General features: G+C 48.6%; 2 protein-coding genes across 6 annotated transcripts in view; one reads left to right on the top strand and one right to left on the bottom strand.

The window, feature by feature from the left end:
* The window catches only part of EYA3 (EYA transcriptional coactivator and phosphatase 3), a 118,600-nt gene extending 107,111 nt beyond the window's left edge, over positions 1-11,489 (top strand). For 4 of the 5 annotated variants that reach the window (XM_054498302.1, XM_054498275.2, XM_063667131.1 and 1 more), the window contains 2 exons: positions 3,422-3,522; positions 7,340-11,489. In XM_054498302.1, coding sequence (XP_054354277.1) covers positions 3,422-3,522; positions 7,340-7,420 — 182 coding nt within the window. In that variant the 3' untranslated portion in view covers positions 7,421-11,489. Of the gene's footprint in view, positions 1-3,421; positions 3,523-4,494; positions 4,823-7,339 lie in introns of those variants that run through there. The other variant, XM_063667133.1, reaches the window with a different exon arrangement.
* A 2,248-nt stretch (positions 11,490-13,737) lies between these two features.
* XKR8 (XK related 8) lies at positions 13,738-22,276 on the bottom strand. Its single transcript, XM_054498335.2, has 3 exons — positions 21,466-22,276; positions 18,138-18,334; positions 13,738-15,324 (listed from the first exon to the last, which is right to left on the bottom strand). The coding sequence occupies exons 1-3, from the start codon at positions 21,756-21,758 to the stop codon at positions 14,627-14,629; spliced, it is 1,188 nt and encodes a 395-aa protein (XP_054354310.1). The 5' UTR covers positions 21,759-22,276; the 3' UTR covers positions 13,738-14,626.
* Positions 22,277-22,361: the final 85 nt, after the last annotated feature.

Below are 22,361 nucleotides of genomic sequence, written 5' to 3' on the forward strand. Positions count from 1 at the left end.
AGCTATGATTGTGCCACTGTACTTCAGCCTGGATGGCATAGAAAGACTTTGTCTCATAAATAAGTAAATAAATACAGCAACTATGAAGTGTTAAGATTTTACAAAGCTTCGTTGGTGGTAGGCATTTTTTCTCTTTTTTTTTTGAGACACGGTCTCGCCAGGCTAGAGTTCAGTGATCACGACTCACTATAGCCTCGACCTCCCTGGCTCAAGCAACCCTCCCACTTCAGCTTTTCAAGTAGCTTGGGACTATAGGTGCATACCACCATGCCTAACTTTTCCTATTTTTTGTAGAAATGGGATCTCACTTTGTTGTCAAGGCTGGTAATTCTCCATGCTTTTTTGTATGGTTGAATTATTTCATTTACAAGGGATTGGGTGGAAGGGAACATATATGAAAGCACTCCCTTCAGATATTGTTCCTGCTGCTGGTTACTTTATGTATATCATAGGAACCCAGAGCACTCACTGAGTCTCCCACATCTGAAAGACAGATTTTCTGCAGTGCTTATTATACTGAGACCTGGCACCTGCAGTCTCATCAGGCTAATGGAAATGATCTCATTCCCTCTGTCAGTAAGTGTGCTTATTTGGTATTTTTCCTCAGTCTCAGTACATCCAGAGCTAATTTGCAAAGCTGCAGTGGGATCTGGTGCTATGGTAACCACAGTGGGAGGCTTGAGGCTTTTCTTCACAGAACTGTGAAATGGGAGCAAGGAGAAGAAATACTTTTTCACTTCCTCTGAAATGATAGCAAAATATGGTTCTCTTAATGGCCATTCTGTGATTTGGGGACATTAAAGAGAATTCTCAAAATAATTTCTGAAAATGTCAGAAGTTTTTTTTTGTTTTGGGGGGTTTTCTTGAGTCAGGGTCTCACTCTGGTACCTAGGCTGGAGTGCAGTGGCACGATCATAGCCCATTGCAACCTTAACCTTCCCACACTCAAGCAATCCACCCACATCAGCCTCCTGAGTAGCCAGGACTTCAGGCGTGTTCCACCACCATACCCAGCTAATTTTTTAATTTTTTGTAGGGAAAAGCTCCCACTGTGTTGCCCAAGCTAATCTCAAACTCCTGTGCTCAAGTGATCCTCCTGCCTTAGGCCTCCCAAAGTGCTGGGATTGCAGACATGAGCCACTGCTCCTGGCCAGAAATATTTTAATAGAGAAAGCCCAGGGACTAATATTCTCCAAAGACTTGGCTGATCTTACAGTTCACCAGCTTCAATTGCTTGACATATGATAAACTGATTAATCATTGGCCTCATCCTTCTGAATAGGAAAGCTCATATCTAGAAATGGAAGTATTTTACCAACTGTATTGGAGTGAGTCCTGTTTTCATGGAGCTGCTTCTTTACTTTGAGCTGTTAATAACTCTCTTGGCCTCTTAATCCTTTTAAAGGAGGCATTACAGAGTATATTTCATCCTTGATCATTGCATGCCAGGACAATGAAAATGTCTGTGTTCTTATCCTCAAAATATGAGTTACTGCCTTTGTTGAGTCTTATAAGAAAGTCAAATCTGACTCACTTAAAAGAGTTTTTTGCTACAGACAGATCATAGTAGACTGTGCATCTGGTGGAGGTTGGCTTAGTTTGTAAAGCTGTAATGGGTGAAATGGAATTAAAGAACTCTTCAACACCTTGAACATAATAAGAATTTATTATTAGTTGAATGGTTTAATGTTTGAACTGAATTGAGGCATAAGACCTGGACTACAGTCCTCTACTGAATCATTTGTGCGATTAATATGAATTTACTCAGCAAACATTGATTGAATCCCTCATATCAATCTAAGGCATGACAATTCTATTGTAAAATATTAGCACTAAAAGAGACCCAAGTGCACTTAAGCCAAGCCTTGTATTATAAGTAGCCAGCTGAGCCCAGAGTGAACTAGTGTCTGGTCCAGTTGACTAGTCCATCTGTTTTGAAGTGCCACTGGGTTAAGGATGTCAAAGATTTACAGTTACATATCTGCACAACTTCTGTGCCAAATAGGACTTCTGAGTATGGAAGTATAAGTTCTGGCCAATTATGTTACAGCTATCTTAGATTTGTATATTTATATATTACAGTGATTTTCCAGCAGATGGCAGTCCAGTGTCTTGAGGAAGAGGCAGCTTTATCTTATTTACACAGGAACCCTGGTGCTAAGTCACTCTGTTGGGCAAGGGGAAAGAACAAGAAGGTTAATAGAGCAGGATGAAGAAGAAAGCCACAGTTAGGACCTTGTTTAACTGAAGAAGGTGGCAGAAGCAGGGAGATAAAAAGAGCAAGGGATATAACTTCCTTTTATTTATACAAATAAAGTGTCTTTCCCACAGCAGTATGATCTGTGCATGTTTTAGGTGTTGGTTGCAGATGGGATTTGAGTTTTGATACACTGCCATGTTTCTCAAAACTGTCTGCAGTTCTGAGAAATGGATTTAAATCACCCATTTCCCAAGGTCAATTTCAGTGATGCAGTATCTTGGTTACAACTACAAGGTATAGTAAGTAAGGACAGATATGACAAATGTTGCTGCCATATTTATTGGTCACTGTTCTCAGTTCTATTCTGGGGCTATTCTCTCACTGAAAGACATAAGGCCTATACCCAGGACTGTTTCTGGGAAATGAAGAATTGGAGGGAAATGGCTTTTTGTTTTTGTTTCTAACAAGAAATCAGGGCCTTGTGTTTTCATTTCTCTTTTCTACCCTAAAACATTTCACCCCAAAAATCATTCATTCATTATGGCACAATGACCAGAGCCTAGATTTGGAGTCAGGGGCCCCAACTTCTAGCTGCTTGTTTGTGATCTAGGGGCAAGTCACTAAACCTATTAATCTCTCCCATTTATAGAAATTCCCTCACACTAAGATCTTAGGGACTTCACCCTCAACATGAAGGTTAAAATAAGTTTTTGGGTTTTTTTTGTTTTGTTTTTGTTTTTTGAGACAGTTCGCTCTTGTTGCCCAGGCTGGAGTACGATGGCATGATCTCAGCTCACTGCAACCTCCACCTCCCGGGTTCGAGCGATTCTCCTGCCTCAGCCTCCCCAGTAGCTGGGATTACAGGCACGCGCCACCACGCCCAGCTAATTTTGTTTTTTAGTAGAGACGGGGTTTCTCCACGTTGGTCAGGCTGGTCTCAAATTCCCGACCTCAGGTGATCTGCCCGCCTCGGTCTCCCAAAGTGCTGGGATTACAGGCGTGAGCCACCGTGCCCAGCCAAGTTGTTTTAATGGCACAACTTCACATTCTTTGGGCAGAGGGTCTACTGGATCTCTAGCTCCCATCCCTACTCCCCAGCAAGCAAACTACATGGGCTGTCACTTAGTCCACCTAAGCACAGGCAGGTGAACCTAGCAGCAGCCCTCTTCTTTGGTTTTGAAAAGAAGAGTATTCTAACAGGAAATTTCTTTTTCTCATCAGGTAAGGAGAGCTGCTTTGAGAGAATTGTGTCAAGGTTTGGAAAGAAAGTCACATATGTAGTGATTGGAGATGGACGAGATGAAGAAATTGCAGCCAAACAGGTAACCATGGTAAAGAAAAATAGTGTATGTGGTTGTACATCAAGTAATTAGAAAAATGGGAAAAACTACAAAATCTTAACAATCTATTGCGCATTTATAGTATTTTCTCTTTCTTCCTCTCCCATTTTTCTTTAAAGAAAAAGAGGGTCTTTTTTTTCTCCAGATGGAGTTTTTCCTCTTAAGTTTTTAGATCCATCCCTTCCTCTTCCTCCCTGTCACTCAAGAATCTTAAAATCTTTAAGCCCTTCTACAGGGATCCCATCATTAAACCTGAGATGTGCCCCATCTTCCATCTTCAAAGACAGTGCCTTCTCAAGCATCAGACTTGACCGCAAAAAGTCTAATCATTCTTTCTTTTCCATGCTTCAAGTTCTCAGACAGTACAACCAATAGCTGTTTCTGTAGAGAAAGTCTTTCCTGCCTTTGGGCCCTGAAAAGATTGTTCTGATGTTAACCTCACCACTATACAGGTCCCAACTTCAGGTCACCCCTTCTTTTTTTCTTTTTTTTTTTTGATACAGAGTCTCACTCTATCTCCCAGGCTGGAGTGCAGTGGCACGATCTCGGCTCACTGCAACCTCCGCCTCCTGGATTCAAGCAATTCTCCTTCCTCAGCCTCCCAAGTGGCTGGGACTACAGGCACCTGCCACCATGCCCAACTAATTTTTGTATTTTTAGTAGAGACAGGGCTTCCCATATTGGCCAGGCTGGTCTTGAACTCCTGACCTTGTGATCCACCTGCCTCGGCCTCCCAAAGTGCTGGGATTACAGGTTTGAGCCACCGCGCCTGGCCCAGGTCACCCCTTCTTAATATAGGAAACAATAGATGAAAGAGTCTTGGCTATAGAACTTAAAATCCCATCTGTGTATCAGCTATGTGACTTTGAACAAGTATCCTCTTTGAGTATCCTCATCTGCTAAATGGATCTGTAGAAGTTCTTTCCCTCCCTACCCCAATTTATTTTCTTCCAGCAACTCTATTTCTTAGACATGGAGGCATTGGGTTGCCGGCTAGAACCAACTGTCCTGATGCTCTTCATCCGGTTAAGTAGAAGCCTTAGCAACTATAATAAACTATGAGATTGGTAATCAGTTGGCATTATTATCTCATGTTTTCATTTGCCACTTTATGTAGCAATTTAGGGACCCTTATTTTTTCACATATGTTATGAAGCTTTGATTCTAAAGTGCTTCTTGTTGCCCTCTTTGGGAAAGACACTAGTGGGTGTAGGCATTAGTGTTTCCTGGTCTGAAGAAGGGTATGGGGGAGAGAACAACTCAAGTCATCAGCAGAGTTGGTAACTCTGAGCTAATGTCTTTAATCATCTACAACAGAATACATCCATTGAGGCTGGGCACAGTGGCTCATGCCTATAATCCTAGCACTTGGGGAGGCCAAGGCAGGCAAATCACCTGAGGTCAGGAGTTCGAGACTAGCCTGGCCAACATGGTGAAATCCCATCTCTACTAAAAATATAAAAATTAGCCGGGCATGGTGGTGCACTCCTGTAATCCCAGCTACTCGGGAGGCTGAGGCACAAGAATTGCTTGAACCCTGAAGACGGAGGTTGCAGTGAGCCGAGATCGTGCCACTGCACTCCAGCCTGGGCAACAGAACAAGACCCTGTCTCAAAAAAGACAAACAAAAAAAGTATACACCCACTGGAAAATGCCTTAGCACTTTATCCGGTTCAACCTATACTCTGTGAAGGATCTTTTCTGCAGCCTTTCTGACAGAAGTCTCTCTAGTCCTTGCTTGAATATGCCCAAGGATGAGGACACTGGTTCCCAGTAGCCTATTCCACCATGGGGTCAACCAAGCTGTTAGGGTGTTCCCTCTTCCACTGAGCAAAAATTTCTCTACCTTCACATACTAGTCTGGCATTCTTTTGTTTTGTTTTTGAGGTGGAGTCTCACTCCATCGCCCAGGCTGGAGTGCAGTGGCATGATCTTGGCTCACTGCAGCCTCCGCCTCCTGGGTTCAAGCAGTTCTCGTGCCTCAGCCTCCCAAGTAGCTGGGACTACAGGTGCACACCACCACTCCCAGCTAATTTTTGTATTTTTAGTAGAGACAAGGTTTTGCCATGTTGGCCAGGCTGGTCTCAAACTCCTGACTTCAGGTGATCCACCCACCTCAGCCTCCCAAAGTGCTGGGATTGCAGGCATGAGCCACTGCACCTGGCCTCTAGTCTGGCATTCTTGAACATAACAAGTCGGTTTCCTCTTCTGTATGTTAATAGCCTTTTAAATATTATGTGTGAGCAGCTGGCTTGAAAAACAACTAGGGTATATGCCAAAATAACTGTGTTCTAGGACCTCAATATTCTGAGTAACTTGGAACCAGTTTCAACTAGATGATAGGAAAGTTAATCTCCTCAGCTTCATAGAACATGGTTTCCAACACTTGGGTTTATCAAAACCCTCCTTTAAAATATGGCCTCCACATGAGAATCACTTAAACCTGGGAGTGGAGGTTGCAGTGAGCTGAGATAGCACCACTGCATCCCAGCCTGGGCAAAAGAGTGAGACCCTGTCTCAAAAAATGTAAAAAATTAATTTAATTTAATTTAAAAATATCGGCCGGGCACGGTGGCTCATGCCTGTAATCCCAGCACTTTGGGAGGCCGAGACAGGCGGATCACGAGGTCAGGAGATCGAGACCATCCTGGCTAACACGGTGAAACCCCATCTCTACTAAAAATATAAAACATTGGCCAGGCGCGGTGGCAGGGGCCTGTAGTCCCAGCTACTTGGGAGGCTGAGGCAGGAGAATGGCGTGAACCTGGGAGGCAGAGCTTGCAGTGAGCTGAGATCGTGCCAGTGCACTCCAGCCTGGGCGACAGAGTGAGACTCTGTCTCAAAAAAAAGAAAAAAAAAAAAAATGGCCTCCAGGCACAGTGGCTTATGCCTGTAATCCCTAGCACTTTGGGAGGCCAAGGTGGGAAGATTGCTTGAGCCCAGGAGTTCAAGACCAGCCTGGACAATATAGTGAGGCTTCATCTCTACAAAAAATAAAGAATTAGCCAGGTGTAATGGCACATGCCTTTAGTCCCAGCTACTTGGGAGGCTGAGGTGGGAGGATCGCTTGAGCTCAGGAGGTCAAGGCTGCAGTGAGCCATGTTCATACCACTACACTCCAGCCTGGGTGACAGAATGAGAGCCTGTCTCAAAATAAAAAGTAAAATATGGCCTCCAGAACAGCACACAGTATTCTGGACATGATTTTGACTACATAATATAATGGGATTATTATTTCCCAGATCTGTACATTCTCCATCTTGGACATAGATAAGATTTAGGTCTTGTAGTTCTGAAACTTACAAGAAATTGACCATCCATAAGACAGTATAATCTTATATCAAATACTAATTTTTCACCTGGGCCATTTTATTTGATCCTTAAGACCCTATATGATAACTGGAATGCCTGTAGTTCCAGCTACTCAGGATGCTGGGGTAAGAGGATTGCCTGAGCCCAGGGGTTCAAGGCCACAGTAAGCTATAATCACACCATTGCACTCCAGCCTGGGTGACACAGCAAGACCCTGTCTTCAAAATAATAGCTAGAACAGGTAATCTCTCAAAAGCACAAAGTACCACTGAAACCTATTTAAAATTTCTCACTTTTATAAAGTGTGCAATGTACAAGGTCCTTATACATATGATTATTTGATCATTATAACAGCCCTATGAGGCAGGGATAGATAGGGTTACCATGTACCTTGGGGAGAGGTGTGTTGAGGAAAGAGTATTGGCAAATATTTAATATAAGCTCTCAGAAGAAGTTGGATTAACCAGCTATTCCCACTCTCTTCCAGCACAACATGCCTTTCTGGAGGATCACAAACCACGGAGACCTAGTATCCCTTCACCAGGCTTTAGAGCTTGATTTTCTCTAAGAACTGGAATGAGGAGCCTTCCCTTTGAGCTCCTTTTCACTCCTGAAGGGAGCTGGAGACTGGAACCAACTGAGAACTTTCTCTGTCTGTCTCTCTCTGTGTCTCTGTCTCTGTCTCTCTCTCTTTCTCTATTTCTCTCTTTCTCTTTCTCCCTCTCTCTCTCCCTCCCTTCCTCTCTCCCTCCCTCTCTCCCTCTCTCTGTCTGTCTTTATCCACGGAATGCTGGCGAGAACACAATCAGAACCAACAGCTGCAATTTTTGCTAAGAGTGAGCTGTAGCCCCGTGTTCATCTCCATACAGAAGCAGGGACAGTTGGATAGAGAGAACAATGGACTCACTGCAGCTACAGTGCTTTTAATTTTTCTGTTTTGTTTTTGTTTTTTGTTTTCAGAAAATGAAAAAAGGAAATTCCTGGGGCAGAGTTGCACTCTTAGTCCATGACCAGATTGAGAATTACTAATAACTTGTGGTGATCAGATAAATGCAGCAGACTTTTATGATAACATCTCTTGCAGTCTTAGAGTCTCTTTAGCTTAGAATCTCACTTATTTCCAGTGAATGTGTATGTTATTTTTATAGGTAAGGGTCTGATCTTTGATGCAGATTTCCCCCACTTTCTTTTTCTAGCAAGAAAGGGGTGTTTAAAGTCTTGAAAATAGTAATTGAAATATCTAAAATACCTCTCTGTGGCAGTAGCACCTCTATAGCTGCTCCAGTGGTCTGCTCTCTAGAATGGTTCCTTTCCTATTCTTCCATCTCCTAGCTGGTGAACTGCGGGGCACTGGACACTGAGTAACTTTAAACTTTGTCATTTCCCATCTAGAAGCCTTAGTCTTCTTTCCAGTCCCTTTTCCCTTTAGTCAAATGGCACAACCCTAAAAACTCCTTCAGCTTGACTCTCATTCAGACTGTATTCCAAACTGGAGAGAAGGAACTAAAGCGTCTTATGAATTTCGGCTTCTTTGGCTCTTGAGACCGAAAGGTTCTACCTATTCCTCCTGCAGAGAAGCACCCATTTCCCATCAGATGCTCGCCCTGCAGCTTGTTCCTTCTTAGTCATCATAATGCTAGGTTCTTACCCCTTTCCTGCCCTCTGCACCTCATGTCCACCCCCAGGCAGCTTTGGCCAGTCCCCGGGTATTAGACCCAAGAATTCAAATCTGAAAACATGCTTATAACTACATTTTGGCCAAAACTGCCAATGTATTTGACTTCCTTTGTGGAAGCCCTAAGCCATATGAAGGATGTCCCAGGTGTATATTTACCCAGATCTCTGCCTGAAACTGAAGAGCAGATTGCTATATTTAAATCTTCCCATGGAAAACCCTGCTTCTCAAATCCCATTCTAAATTAGGAAACCAGAAAGACTTTGCTGATTGTTGGGGGAGGAGAGGTACAGACAGGGTTTCACATTGTTGCCAAGGCTGGTCTTGAACACCTGGCCTCAAGCGATCCTCCTGCCTTGGCCTCTCAAAGTGTTGGGATTGTAGGCATGAGCAACTGCGCCCAGCCAGACTTTCCTGATTTAAATGAGAGTATTGCATCATTCCCTACTTCATGGCCCAAAACTTAATCCTAGGCCAAATGCAGGAGCATCTCTCGACCTCTGGGCAGATTGGTGGGTGCCCAGGCACTAGTCACAGCCTTCTAGCCCAGCCATGATTGTTGGATGCCCCATCCCTCCAAGAGCAATTTGGGCATCTGCTCAGGCAGGATAAAATTCCCTAGAGCTGAGGAAGATCAGCCTCTCCCAGGCTGCAGAGAGAGAGATGATACAAGCAACCTCAGATTGAGATGCAGGATTGGTCCGCAGGAGGCATTGTTGACCAACCCCAGCTATAATTGCTTGTCGCCAGAGACTCTGCATACCCATTTCCAGAGATGTTGCAGCACAAAGAGGCAAGACTCCTTCCAATGCCAGGCCACCCAGATAGGAAGAGAGAGAGGCTGGTATACACATTCCTTCAGAACTCATTGAAAAGTGCTCATGACTCACGATTTTAAGGAGTAAGTTTTTGCTGAGTAGCTGAAGTCAGTGCTCCTTTACTTGGCTGCCTCTTTGGCCTTGTTTCCTGTGGGGTTGGGAGGAGGGAGATGTAGTGTGAGGTAGGCCTTCCCTTGGTCTGTATTCAGCATAGTTGCCTAGATGCTGCTCTGCCTTGTTTGATGGTTGATCTTAGGAAGCTCTAGGTTTTACTCTGAGGCCTCAAACCCTCCCCCTATGCAGTATAGCTGTTGGGTTTTTGTCCTGGACAAAGGCCACGGCTGTTGTGCTGCGCTTCAGGTTTGTGAGGCTGCGGAGTGGTACCCCCACCATGCACATAAGCATACACACACAGATACTTCCCTCTCCACCCTCTTGGGAGCTCTTTATTTTAGAATATAACTTGAACTCACTTTTATCAATGGCCTTTTTCCTCTTACTCTGACTTCCTAGCTTAGCTCTTTCCAAAAGGAACTTGAACTTGGCCAAGAGAGGTAAGGAGGCTGAGCAGAGCAGTCTCTGCTCATTCCTGGTTGTTGCCACCCTCATTTAAATGGAAGAGAGAAAACAGGAGCTTCTTGGCTCTTTGCCAAATTGAATTGTCCCGGGAACACGGTGTTCTCTGTAATTACCCTGTCTTTTTCTCCACCCCAACACAAAAATCTGGAAAGGAAAATAAGTGGGTAGGATTAAGAGCTGTTGGAAGCTGAGGACCAAAGGACACTGTGGGTCCATTCATCAAGGGGGAGGCCCTCTTCATTAGAGTCCTCATGAAATTAGCCAAATGATGAGTCCTTCCCTAGCTGGGCATGGTGGGTTCTCTTTTTTTTTTTTTTTTTTGAGATGGAGCCTTGCTCTGTCGCCCAGGCTGGAGTACAGTGGCATGATCTCAGCTCACTGCACCCTCCGCCTCCCAGGTTCAAGCGATTCTCCTATCTCAGCCTCCTGATTAGCTGAGATTACAGGCGCCCACCACCATGCCTGGCTAATTTTTGTATTTTTAGTAGAGACGGGGTTTCACCATGTTGACCAGGCTGTTCTCAAACTCCTGACCTCAGGTGATCTGCTCGCCTCAGCCTCCCAAAGTGCTGGGATTACAGGCATGAGCCACCGTGCCTGGCCAGGCACTGTGGGTTCTACAAGATGGGTCTGTAATGTCATGGTGAGGGCTCTCTCTAGTAGATCTGGAGTGAGGTGTGTCTTGGGTTGAGGAGGTGGCTTGACTTTCGAATGTAAAACTGACTGTGCCTTAGCATCACCCTGTCCAGTGCCCCTGGGGCAGCTGGTAGTGTCCAGAAGAATGGACACCTGCTCCAGATTTAGATGCCTATCTGGGCTTTTGTTTGATTTGGGGTGTTCCTGTCTTCTGTAAAGCTAGTGAGTTGTCCCAAGAGACTGATGCCACAGCTTGTTCGCAGTTTACACAAACTCAGCTTTAAAGTTCCAAATAGAATCTGATTGGCAAACTCTAGCTGCAGCATGTGGAGCTTCTAGATGTTTACTACCTTGAATGGTTGTCAGTGTCACTGAACCACGGGGGAGAGGAGTATGGAGTAGAGCAATGGTCTGGGCCAAGGAGTGGTGAGCTTAGGGTCTTCCTCTGACTCCTTACTCCTCAAGGAGGCAGTTAGGGTCCCTCTTAAGCAGGCTTCTATTTCTTACCACTAAATTGGTTTCCTTTTTCATCCAGAAGTTAGAACTCCCCAGATATTCACGCTATAGGATCTGAATTCCGAGATTCTAAAATATCTTAAACCACAAGAGAGAAAATCTAGTTCTGCCTCAGCCCCAGTCAGCAGGCCATCTGTCCCTTCCTCTCCTCTGAGTCAGACAGCTCTGGCAAGCAAGGCTCCTTGGCTAGTTCCTAATGCACTGACAGGAGCCCTCCCATTAAGGATGACTTCTACTCAAAATGCGACTCTCCCTCTGAACTTCAGATGCCTCTGTTAGGAAAAGGCATTGATCGGATTGGATATATTTATGTGACTGCGGGCATTTGTGGCTGTAGAATCCGTGACCATAATGTTATATGTAATGGGAACTATCTTATAAACTTGAAAAAAATAAAGTTTTTATTTTCTATAGTTTGCTCCTGTGTCTTTTCTGAATAGGATCAGCACAGTTGCCCAGCTGTGTGGGGTCCTAATTATGGCTTCATAAAAATTCTAAAGAGTTCATTAGAAAGATGTCACCCTTTCAGTAACTGGGTCATTTCACCAAAAAAGTAAAACCAAACCATTTGGTATAGATATACATGGGAAAATATTTTAAAATAATTTGCATGGGAGAATGTATTATTTCTAAAATATATTGCTTTTAAAGTTTAGAACTGGAGTGAGAAAAGATTGCATTCGCTGCCAAATGTGCTGAAATTTATTAAGGAGAGAAATCAGTACCTTGCTGTGCTGCACTTAAACCACAAAAGCGATAAAACTGACAAACTGATACCAAACCTCGTTTGATTTGCCCTGATTTCATGTCACATCAACTACTTTTTCTCATTTCATTTCTCTGATTTGGGTCTGGCTGTATCCCTCTGGTCTGGAAAACAGTCACAAAGCCTTTCTGCCTTTTAGTCCAATGAAGGAAATCAGAATTGGGTTCTAGCTTCCAAGTACCTACCATACATGTCAGACTATAAGATGTATTTTTCCAAAAATTCCCCAGAAAAGAGGAAGTTGCCTATTCTAGTTATTAAATGTTTTCCTCATTAGGTGCACATTAGTTGAAGCAAACCCTTAGCTGCTATATCCCTACTCAGTTATAAAGACAAATATTAGAGGCATTGATTTCAAGCACAGAGTAGATAAACATCTCCATCTCTTCCTGCAACTTCAGGTGTGTGTGTATGTTTACATGTATTCAATTAGAAGAATGGTCTTTGTTCTAAGATTGGTACATCCTTTTATGAGATGATGAAAATAAATGGTGGTAGTGTTTTGTTTTGTTTGAGGCAGAGTTTTGCTTTTGTTGCCCAGGCTGGAGTGCAATGGCACGATCTTGGCTCACCGCAACCTCCGCCTCCCAGGTTCAAGCGGTTCTCCTGCCTCAGCCTCCCGAGTAGCTGGGATTATAGGCATGTGCCTGGCTAATTTTGTATTTTTAGTAGAGATGGGGTTTCTCCATGTTGGTCAGGCTGGTCGCGATCTCCCGACCTCAGGTGATCCACCCACCTCGGCCTCCCAAAGTACTGGGATTACAGGTGTGGGCCACCGTGCCCAGCCAAATGGTGGTTTTTATGCCCTTTTTTGTTAGTTTTTAATGCCCTTTTTTGTTAAAATTAAGTTGCAACCATGTTGGCCATTTTATAGGTACATGATATTCAAAAGCCTGAAAATCACTAGACAGGATGATCTGCAGGATCCTTTCTGCCTCTAACCATTGCTTGTATGTAGAAGTCACCAGCATCATCTTCCCAGATCTTGTCCCTGCCCCCACCCTTCATCTCTGGGTCAACTTTAGCTCCAGGCCAGTAGAGCGGTTACCAGTGCTTCATCCGGTGGAATTCTGTTTGCATCATTCCTTCCGCCACAGTGGTTCAAGCTACCAGTGACTCCAGGTTCTGCCCCTTCTCATGACATTTATAGGCCACACCCAAGTCACTGCTAACCAGCTTACCAGTTTTGCAGGAAGGCCTTCTGCAGCCATTCTATACAAAGTTGTAATTCCCACCCCCAACACAAATACCTACTCTCTCTCCCTATCTCTTTCCCTTTTTCTTTTAGCACTTAACACTATCTGATATACTAAATGTTTTACTTATCCTGGTTTTTGTGTCTCCACCAGAATAGTAACAGAGCTGAGACTATCCTGGATCCCATCACAGCGGTGACTAGAACCTTTTCTTCTCTATCTCAATTGACTTTTCTGTCCCTTGTTTCTCCAAACCATGGACCTCCTAGAACAGCAAAAGGTTCCACTTCCCCAGCACCATCACCCACCAACCACATCCACATCCCCTAAGGTACCTCATCACTTAACCTCTTAGAGCTCCCGGCAAAAAGACCTTTCTTCACCAGGCAACTATATTCACTTCTTGGCCCTAAATGTGTCTGTGGCCACTCCTGCTGGGCCCAGCCGCAGAGCTGGTGTTGAAGAGGATGCACTAAGTCAGCCCAGATCTGGATTCTGATCTCCAGCTGAGCTGTCAACCCCACGCTGGCTCACCAGCTCCTGAAACTTCAAACACGAGGTTGAGAAACCCCACCTAAGCCAGCCCTCTCTCTGTTCATGGACCTTGACTGATTTTGAGAGGTAGATTTTATGTCCCTGACCTCTTCCAGTTCAGGCTCTGAACTCCACAGATTTCGTTTGATGACACAGACTAGGTGGGAGGATTTCATGAGGCTTTAATCATAACCTAATAATACTGTTGAAAACAACACGTCTGTCACTTGCAGAGACCCACAGGGACACATTCTCTTCCTCTCACATAGACTGAGGTAGGAGGTGCACTGGCTAAGGCATAAAAAATACTCAGTGGCTGTGCAAAGCTCAGACCAGGCTCACAAGGCTCTTGGTTGAAAAGCAGCCCCTTGAGAGCAGGAGCAGAGGCCAGGCCAGCTTCACTGAGATCCCAGAGGTTCTGACTGGGGCTACCCAGAGTTGGGCATCCCTGGCTTCCAGCATTTGAGATCTAACCCGGGACTGGTTGGTGCAAGTAGGGGATGAAGCTAGGGTGGTAGCTGGTCTTGTTCCAGGTTGCAAGGACAGAATGATGTTCCTGGCACATAAACTGCTCTCAGCAAAGATTTGTTTCATGAATTGAATGAATGGTGTGGGGGAGGGGAGGAAGAATTCTAGAGGACAGCCCCCGTGGCCTCCTAGCCCAGGATAGGGGAGCTAAGGGGTGGGGCAGCACCTATACCAGTCATTTTAGAGGTGGCCAGGGAGGGAGGTGGAAGTTTTGGAGCACCAGCTATACCAATGGCAGGGGGAAAAGGTAGTCTTCTTTCCTCCCAAAGTGTCTTGTACATAATTGGGGCTCTTGACCCTCCAGGGCCCAGCCCTTCTCATCTTGTTCACTGTGAACTCCTTGAAAGCAGGCCTCTGCCCCACTCAGCACCATCCCTGGTGCCCGGCCCAGCACAGGCATCCCACTCTTGCTGAGTGCAGAGGCCACAGCAGCATCGTTAGCTTATCCTCGCCTGCTTTCTGCCAGCAGAGTCACTCTCCATCTCTGCCAGCTGAGTCTGATCCTGCTTCAAAGGACGCCGTTCACCTATCCCTTCACTGGCGAAGCAGCCTCATCCTTAGCCTTGGGGAAAAAGTTCTGTGCTAAATGGGTCATGCGCCTGTTCTGAGGCAGCTGATACCCCTCTGGAGAAAGTAGACTCCGGGCCCCGTCTACCTGGTCAGGGTCCGGCTTCCAGCAGCAGCTAGGGTGCAGCCAGTGGTAGTACACAAGCCGCAGAGCCAGGCCCAGAAAGAAGCAGCCGCATCCCACAGGCAGCCACAGCTGCAGTGGAATCCCGCTGGGCAGCCAGGAGCTATGAGTCACCCAGGTGGCCACCAGGAGAATGCTGTCACTCAGGAGGAAGGTGAAGTGGATGATGGCCCGGCCTCGGGTGGAGCCCTCAGCCACGTTGAACCAGGAGAAATAGAGGATGGTGGCCACCGTCACCCGGTACAGCCACTCGGAGCTGGGGTCCGGCATGAAGTCTGTGCCCTGAAGCCAGACCCAGAGCAGCAGTACCAGCCACAGGCCCAGGAAGTGCAGGGCCACATAGCTGGGGAAGAGGGCTGAGAACAGGGCCACAGCCAGGACTCGGGGCCACAGCAGCAACAGGTTCCACAGGAAGTAGATCAGAGAGGAGCCCAGCCCCAGGGGGGGCTTGGAGGGGAGGCAGGTGCGCAAGGCCCGGTGGTAGTCGAGCAGTGCCCACGAGATGCCCAGGAAGGACGTGCAGATGCCAACCCCTGCAAAGAGTAGGAGGGAACAGTGAGTCCTGGGGCCAGCCTGCTTGGCACTCCCCAGGGGTCGCAGGTACCATGGGAGCCCTCCCAGCAACCCTGGGGTAGGTATTAGAATCCTTCGTTTGTTGAAGGCAAATCTGCAGCTGGAGAAGACCCAGTGAGTTCCCATAACCAAAAACAAAGCTATGACTCCTAATATAGAACCTGCCCCTCACCACAGTGAGGGCTTTGCTGTGTAGGTGCTATCCGGGTGGTATTTGTCAAAGATGAAAGGATGTGACTTGTGGCCCACCCAGCACTCAGCGCCTCTGGGCCTTGGCTGCACCCTGGGCATCTTCCAGGGCCCGATAACCCTTCCTTTCTGGGAAGAACACAAGACTTTCTTGTATCTGAAAATCAACAGTCTCAGTTCCCTCTTTCTTAGTCTCAAAAAGGAAGTAGAAAATCCCACGGGGTGGCAACAGGCTCTGGCTAAAGCTGCCCTCAGGGCCAGGAGAGATGTCCCTGCTGTGTGGACAGAAGGTCTCCGCACTCCCCTCCCCCTCCCCTCCAAGACAAGAGGCCATTGGACTGACCCCTAATCTTGATTTTCCAAGATCCAGAAGTTTACAACAGGGGTCCTATCCCACCTCCTGGTTGCCAATCCTGGAGCAGAAGCACAAGGGCCTCCAGGGAGGGATGGAAGTGGCACTGGCACATCTCCCGACTACTTCCTCCCCTGTCCCCGTCCACCGCAGTCATTCGACAGATGTTTACTGGGAACCTATTAGGCGCCCAGAACCCACTCCTAGCCTGGAAACAGATCTGTGCCCATTAGCCTCGCCCAGGTCTCAGCAGGGCTGATGTTCTTCCAGTTTGCCCAGCATGCCACCTTCCGTGACCTTGACAAGCTCTGCCCAGGCTGTTAGGTCGCCAGAAGCACATGCCCCACTTCCCCGGCCTACTCCTCCATTACCCCGCAGGCCCCAGCTTGAAGAGCCCCTGGAGTCACCCACCCTGACCCCATGCCACCCACTCAGCTGTGTCAGGTATCCCTGTAACATGCCACCCACCTCTGTCTGGAGTCTCATCACACAGTAATTATCTATTTCCTTATCTCTGAGCTCCTCGAGGGTAGAAAACAGACTCTGCTCACTTGGGATCCCCCAGCAGCCCAGTACCTGGCACATAACAGCAGCGAAAGAGATGTTTGCTAAAGAAAAAGTAGGGAAAATCTGTCTCACCCCCTCACCCCCTGCCACACTCGCAGTACAGACTGTCTGCACTTGGCCCTGGTTCTAGACACCCCCAACCCTCAACAGACAAAAATGTGTGCCCAGTGAGTGCCCAGTAACCCAGGGCAAGTCACTCACCTTTCTGTACCTCTTTAAAAATGGAGATCAATATAGCACAAACCTACAGGGCTGCTGTGAACATGAGCAATGATGACTGTAAGCGCTTCCCACAGGGCCTGGCTAATAGCTGGCACTCCATTGTGACAGCCGCTATTATTGTTTTTTCAATCAATATATAGACTCAGACTAGCAAGACGACAGGGCCCTTGGAGATCGAGTCCAACCTCCATCTTCCATAGGAAGGCTCTCCGGGTCACACAGCGAGTGACGGTAGAGCGAGGACTGGTTTCTTGAGAGGCTGTGGCATTTATGGCAGCGGTGGAGGAAGGCAAAGGGGAAGGCTTGGACCCTGAATCGGATGTTAGTGGGGGCCCTCTTTAGCTTGGCCACTGTCTGGGTCTGTGAAAATGGGCAAGTCACTTTCCTTTTATGGGCAAAAACCCTCCCAAAGCTCCTCACTATAAACTTCACCCATGCTTAGGGGGCCCTGTGAGCCTCTGCTACCTGCCTCTCCCTTTTCCAGTCACTCAACCGTAGCTACTTGTTTTAGTCTATCATCCTGGCAGGGCAGGGGCTGGGTCCATCTTGTTCACTGCTGTGTCCCCAGCACAGTAACAGGCACAGAAGAGATGCACAATGAAAACCTGACTGGATGAAGGCATTCAATATATTGTTTCTTGTTTCCTTTTTAAAATTTTGAAGAGATGAGGTCTCACTATGTTACCCAGGATGGTCTCCAACTCTGGCCTCAAGCGACCTGTGCACCTTGGCCTCCCAACATATGAAATTGTTTCTTAACTAAAAAGTTACCTATGCTGTATCAGGCACCTTACACACTTCATTATCTTCAAAATTATAAAAATTACAATTAAGACTTGTGGGCCAGGCACAGTGGCCGACACCTGTAATCCCAGCACCTTAGGAGGCTGAGGTAGGAGGTTACTTGAGCTCAGGAGTTCAAGACCAGCCTGGGTAACAAAGTGGGACCTCATCTCTACAGAAAAAAAAAAAAAAGAAAGAAAAATTAGCCAGCATGGTGATACACACTTGTAGTCCCAGCTACTCAGGAGGCTGAGACAGCAGGATCACTTGAGCCTGGGAGGTCGAGGCTACAGTGAGCCATGATCAGGCCGCTGTACTCCACTACGGGCGATGACAAAGTGAGACTCTGTACCAGGAACTTATGTACCAGGAAATGGGCTTTCTTTGCATCACCTCATTTAAACCTTTCATCAACCTATCAGGCAGGAGGATTTAAGCCCATTTTTCAGATGAGAACAAACATACTCAGAGAGGTCAAGGCATTTGTCCAAACTCAAACAGCTGTAGAGTGACTTTAGGTTTCAAGCCAGATCTGCCTGACTAAAGCCTGTTCTCCTGTTTTCTAAGCAGCCTTTATAAAAGAATAAAAACAGTTCCGACATTTGAGAGAGACCCCCCACCAAGCCATGACGCGGGGGCCAGCCACAGGCCTTCACTCACACTGGTAGTACTCAGCCCGGCCGCTCTGCAGCATGATGGCCAGCACCAGCGTGAGCTGTGGTGCCGTTTCCAAGAAGGTCTCGAAGAGCCGCAGCATGCTGATGTCCAGGGCGAGGAAGTCGGCGTAGGCCAAGTCAAACTCAGAGGGCTCCTCCTGCTGCCACACCAGCAGCCCCTGCCGCAGCTCCTGCACGCACCTAGGCACCACACACAAATGCCCAGAGGGCCAGGTTAGTGTCCTGTGAATTCCTCAGCCTCCCACCCATCTAATGAGTGGACACAGGCTCCAACATGGCTCCTGACATCCATGCTATGGGGCCTTCGGCAATGTCCTAACCTCACTGAACTTGTTTCATCTGTAAAATGAGGATCCAGGCCGGGTGTGGTGGCTCATGCCTGTAATCCCAGCACTTTGGGAGGCTGAGGTGGGCTGATCACGAGGTCAGGAGATCGAGACCATCCTGGCTAACATGGTGAAGCCTCGTCTCTACTAAAAATACAAAAAATTAGCTGAGTGTGGTGGTGCGCGCCTGTAGTCCCAGCTACTCAGGAGGCTGAGGCAGGAGAATCTCTTGAATCTGCAAGGCGGAGGTTACAGTGAGCCGAGATCGTGCCACTGCACTCCAGCCTGGCGACAGAACAAGACTCCGTCTCAAAAAAAAAAAACAAAAACAAAAATGGGGATCAATACACCTTCTACTCCTGCTGGCTAAGCACTGTCCCAAGCTCATCACAAACCTTGTCCTGTTTACTTCTCACAAAAGCCCATTTTACAGATGGGGAAACAGGATCAAGAAGCTAATAAGGTCTGGGTGCAGTGGCTCACGCCTGTAATCCCAACATTTTGACAGGCCAAGGCAAGAGGATCACTGGAGGCCAGGAGTTTGAGACCACCCTGGGCAACACAGCAAGCCCCATCTCTACAAAGAATTTTTTAAAATTAGTTGGACGTGGTCTTACAAGCCTGTAGTCCAAGCTACTCAGGAGGCTGACGCAGGAGGACAGCTTGAGCCCAGGAGTTCAAGGCCACTGTGAGCCATGATTGATTGTGCCACTGCACTCCAGCCCAGGCAACAGAGACCCTGCCTCTCTCTCTCTTTTTTTTTTTCTTTTTTTTTTGGAGACAGAGTCTGCATCTGTCGCCTGTCGCCCAGGCTAGAGTGCAGTGGCACAAACTTGGCTCACTGCAACCTCCACCTCCCAGGTTCAAGCCATTCTCCTGCCTCAGCCTCCGGAGTAGCTGGGATGCTGGGATTACAGGCATGCGCCACCACACCTGGCTAATTTTTGTAGAGATGAGCTTTTGCCATATTCAGCAGGCTGGTCTCAAACTCCTGACCTCAAGTGATCTGCCCACCTCAGCCTCCCAGATTGCTAGGATTACAGGCATGAGCCATCAAGCCTGACCAGACCCTGCCTCTTTTTAAAAAAACAAACAAAAAATTATAAGCAGCTCATAAGTACTGGAATGAGGATTTGGATCCAAACCTGAATTGGAAAGGCATGCTATAAAGTTGCCTGAGGCAGTAGTTCTCAAACTTTAGTGTGCCCAAGATCTCCTGGGGTCCTGTGGGCAAGAGGACATTTGCCTCTTGGGCACTTCCGGGCACAGGCCAGATGGAATCAGACTCTGCCTTGCCCCGGCCACACAGGGGAGGGGCTGGAGGAGGGTTAGATGGGAAGGAGGGATCCCATTTAAGAGGCTGGCCCTGAGTGGTTAAGGATGGAGATTGGGGCAGAGTTAAGAGAGTCCAGAGGGTGGAGAGACAGGCCTGGGGTACCCACTGGCATGAAGAGTAAGTGGAGAATGCACCAAGGACCCTCCACCCAGAACTTTGCTCTCAGTTGCCTATTGGGAGGGAACCCCGTTCACTCATCACAAGCTCATTCACCAGACATGTACTGTCACTTCCCCTGGAAGGAGCCAAGAACACACTGAGGAGCAGGCAGGCAGGACGGGCTGGGGTTCTCCCTCAGCAGGAGCCTTTGCCTATGGTCCCCAGTGACCTGGAAGGGGCCCCTGCCTCGGCCAATTCACAGGCAGGAACAGAGACCCGTTTCCAAAGCCAAAGCTAGTACAGTCTGTCTGACTCAAGCTCAGCAGAAATATTGGCTGCAAAGATGCATGAGGTAGTTACAGATTCACGGCTCGTGGAGGCCTGCCCAGGACTTAACAACTGCACCCCTTCATGCCTACCCGGGGTTTTCTGATGTCTCTACAATCCCTCAGGCAAAACTGCCACATTCAAAGCTCCTCTCCTCCACTCCTGGAGACCCCGTGCAGCTTTGTCAAGGCAAGATCTCAAGAGTTTGCAAAAACAGATTCAAGAGCGCATCCTGGCCCCCGCCACCCCATCCCAACCCACACCACCCTCTGCCCTGACTTCGTCGCATGCCTCTGAGCCCTGGGTTTGTTTCCCCATCTCTACAAGGCTTCACCAGGTCCCAAAAGGAGCAGAATCCACACACATTTTCCAGGACCCAGCCTGTGCCCAGCCCTGGCTGGCTCCACGGGCATGGATGAGTCAGAGGCCATCTCTGCCCTCTTGCTGGGTCTGGGGTGGGAAGCCAAGTTTCAGGGGGAAGAATACAAACAGGCAGACAGGGTGAGAGGCGGCCTTTGTGAGGGGCAAGCGCTGTGGTGGGGTCAGGGCTGCTGAAACTCCCAGGGGGGCCCAGGTCATCAAGAAGCGAGCTGAGGTTGCTGAGAGCTCACTCTGAGCCAGGGCAGTGGACAGGTGTAATTTCACTGCATCTTCACCAAACAGGCAGGCGCTATCCCCATCCCAATGGGAACAGCAACCAAACAGCCCCACTGAGAGGTCAGTGACTTCCCAAGGCCCTGCCCATGCTGAAACATGGGGTGCTGAACTGGGTCCGCAGCCCCTGCCATTACAGGCCAGGCACTGTGCGAGGCACTTTCTCACTCTTTCGCTCACTCCTCACAACAGGCCTGCTCGTCAAACCTGTCTCAGGGTGACTACCTCCTTTCTATGGAGGAGGAAACTGAGGCTCAGAGAAATGCAGAAGTGAGGCGAGAGGGGGCAAAGCCTGAAGTGGATCCCTGAGAGGTCCGACTTCAAAGCCCATGCGCCTCCCTTTCTTCCCTGGGCCTCAGTTTCTTCGCCTGTGCCAGGAAAGCTGGGGCTAGGATGAAGGCAGTCTACCGGGATTCCCTTTCCGTAAAGGGCTGCACGCTCACCTGTAGGCCAGGCGCCCACAGGACTTGGTTCCCTTCCCGGCATATGGCGTGTCACCTGTACAGGTGACCCAGCTGACAGAGGTGCTGAGCTCCGACACTCCTCCCCTCCCGGGGCGAAGCACTCACCTGTACAGGTAACCCAGCTGCAGGAGATGCAGCAGCGCCAGGCAGCGGCGCGGGGGCTGCGACCCGTGCAGGCCGGCAGGGTCAGCGCGCAGCCAGAGCCAGCTGAAGAGCTGAAGCGCCACGGAGGCCAGGCCCAGCAGCGCCAGCACCAGCGCCGCCCACAGGTAGCGGCCGCCGAGCGCATACTGGACGGCGGCCCACAGGTCGGTGCCCAGGTCGAGCAGGAAGGCGGCGGTGCCCAGCACGCCCAGGACCAGGTCCCGAAGGAGGGTGGCGCGGGACGACCAGGGCATGGCCCGCCAGCCTCTGCCCTCTCCTGCTCCTCCGCGGTTGGGGCCTGCCCTTAGGGCCCGGGGTTGCCGAGGCAGGAAGGAGGTGGGCGCAGCCCTCGGGGCGGCCCGGGACCCGGGCCTGGTGGGCGGGACTTCCCCGTCCCGCCCCGTCCGGGGAGGAGCGAGGCCCGCGGTTGTCCTAGGTCCCCCGCCCGAACCCCACCTAAAAGCCGCTCGATACTCTGCTCCCGCCGCCAGCCCAGGGGTCCACCGACCCAGCCCAGCCCAGCCCGCTAGGCCTGAAGACCGACTGCCCTTCGCTTCGCAGGCTTCAAATGGCCTAGTTTTACCTTTGAGGCGCCCGGAGGCCCAAGAAAGCGAGAGGGCGGGGAGACTAGAGCCTGGACCAGGGCTGCGATCCCTCACACCTGTATTGTTGCAAAACAAAACGAAACGCAAAGGCACATTCTAATCCCTAAGTGCGGAACGTTGCAACAACGCGTGCGCCTCGATCCGGGGATACACGGAGAGCACGGGGCCGCTGGGTTCACGCCAGCGATCCAAGTAGGGGGAGGGCGGGCGTTAGGTTCCTGCAAATGAGTTAACCTCATTTCCATACGAAAA

Source organism: Pongo pygmaeus, chromosome 1 (genome assembly GCF_028885625.2).
Source record: "Pongo pygmaeus isolate AG05252 chromosome 1, NHGRI_mPonPyg2-v2.0_pri, whole genome shotgun sequence".
In the NCBI taxonomy this organism is placed as follows: Eukaryota; Metazoa; Chordata; class Mammalia; order Primates; family Hominidae; genus Pongo; species Pongo pygmaeus.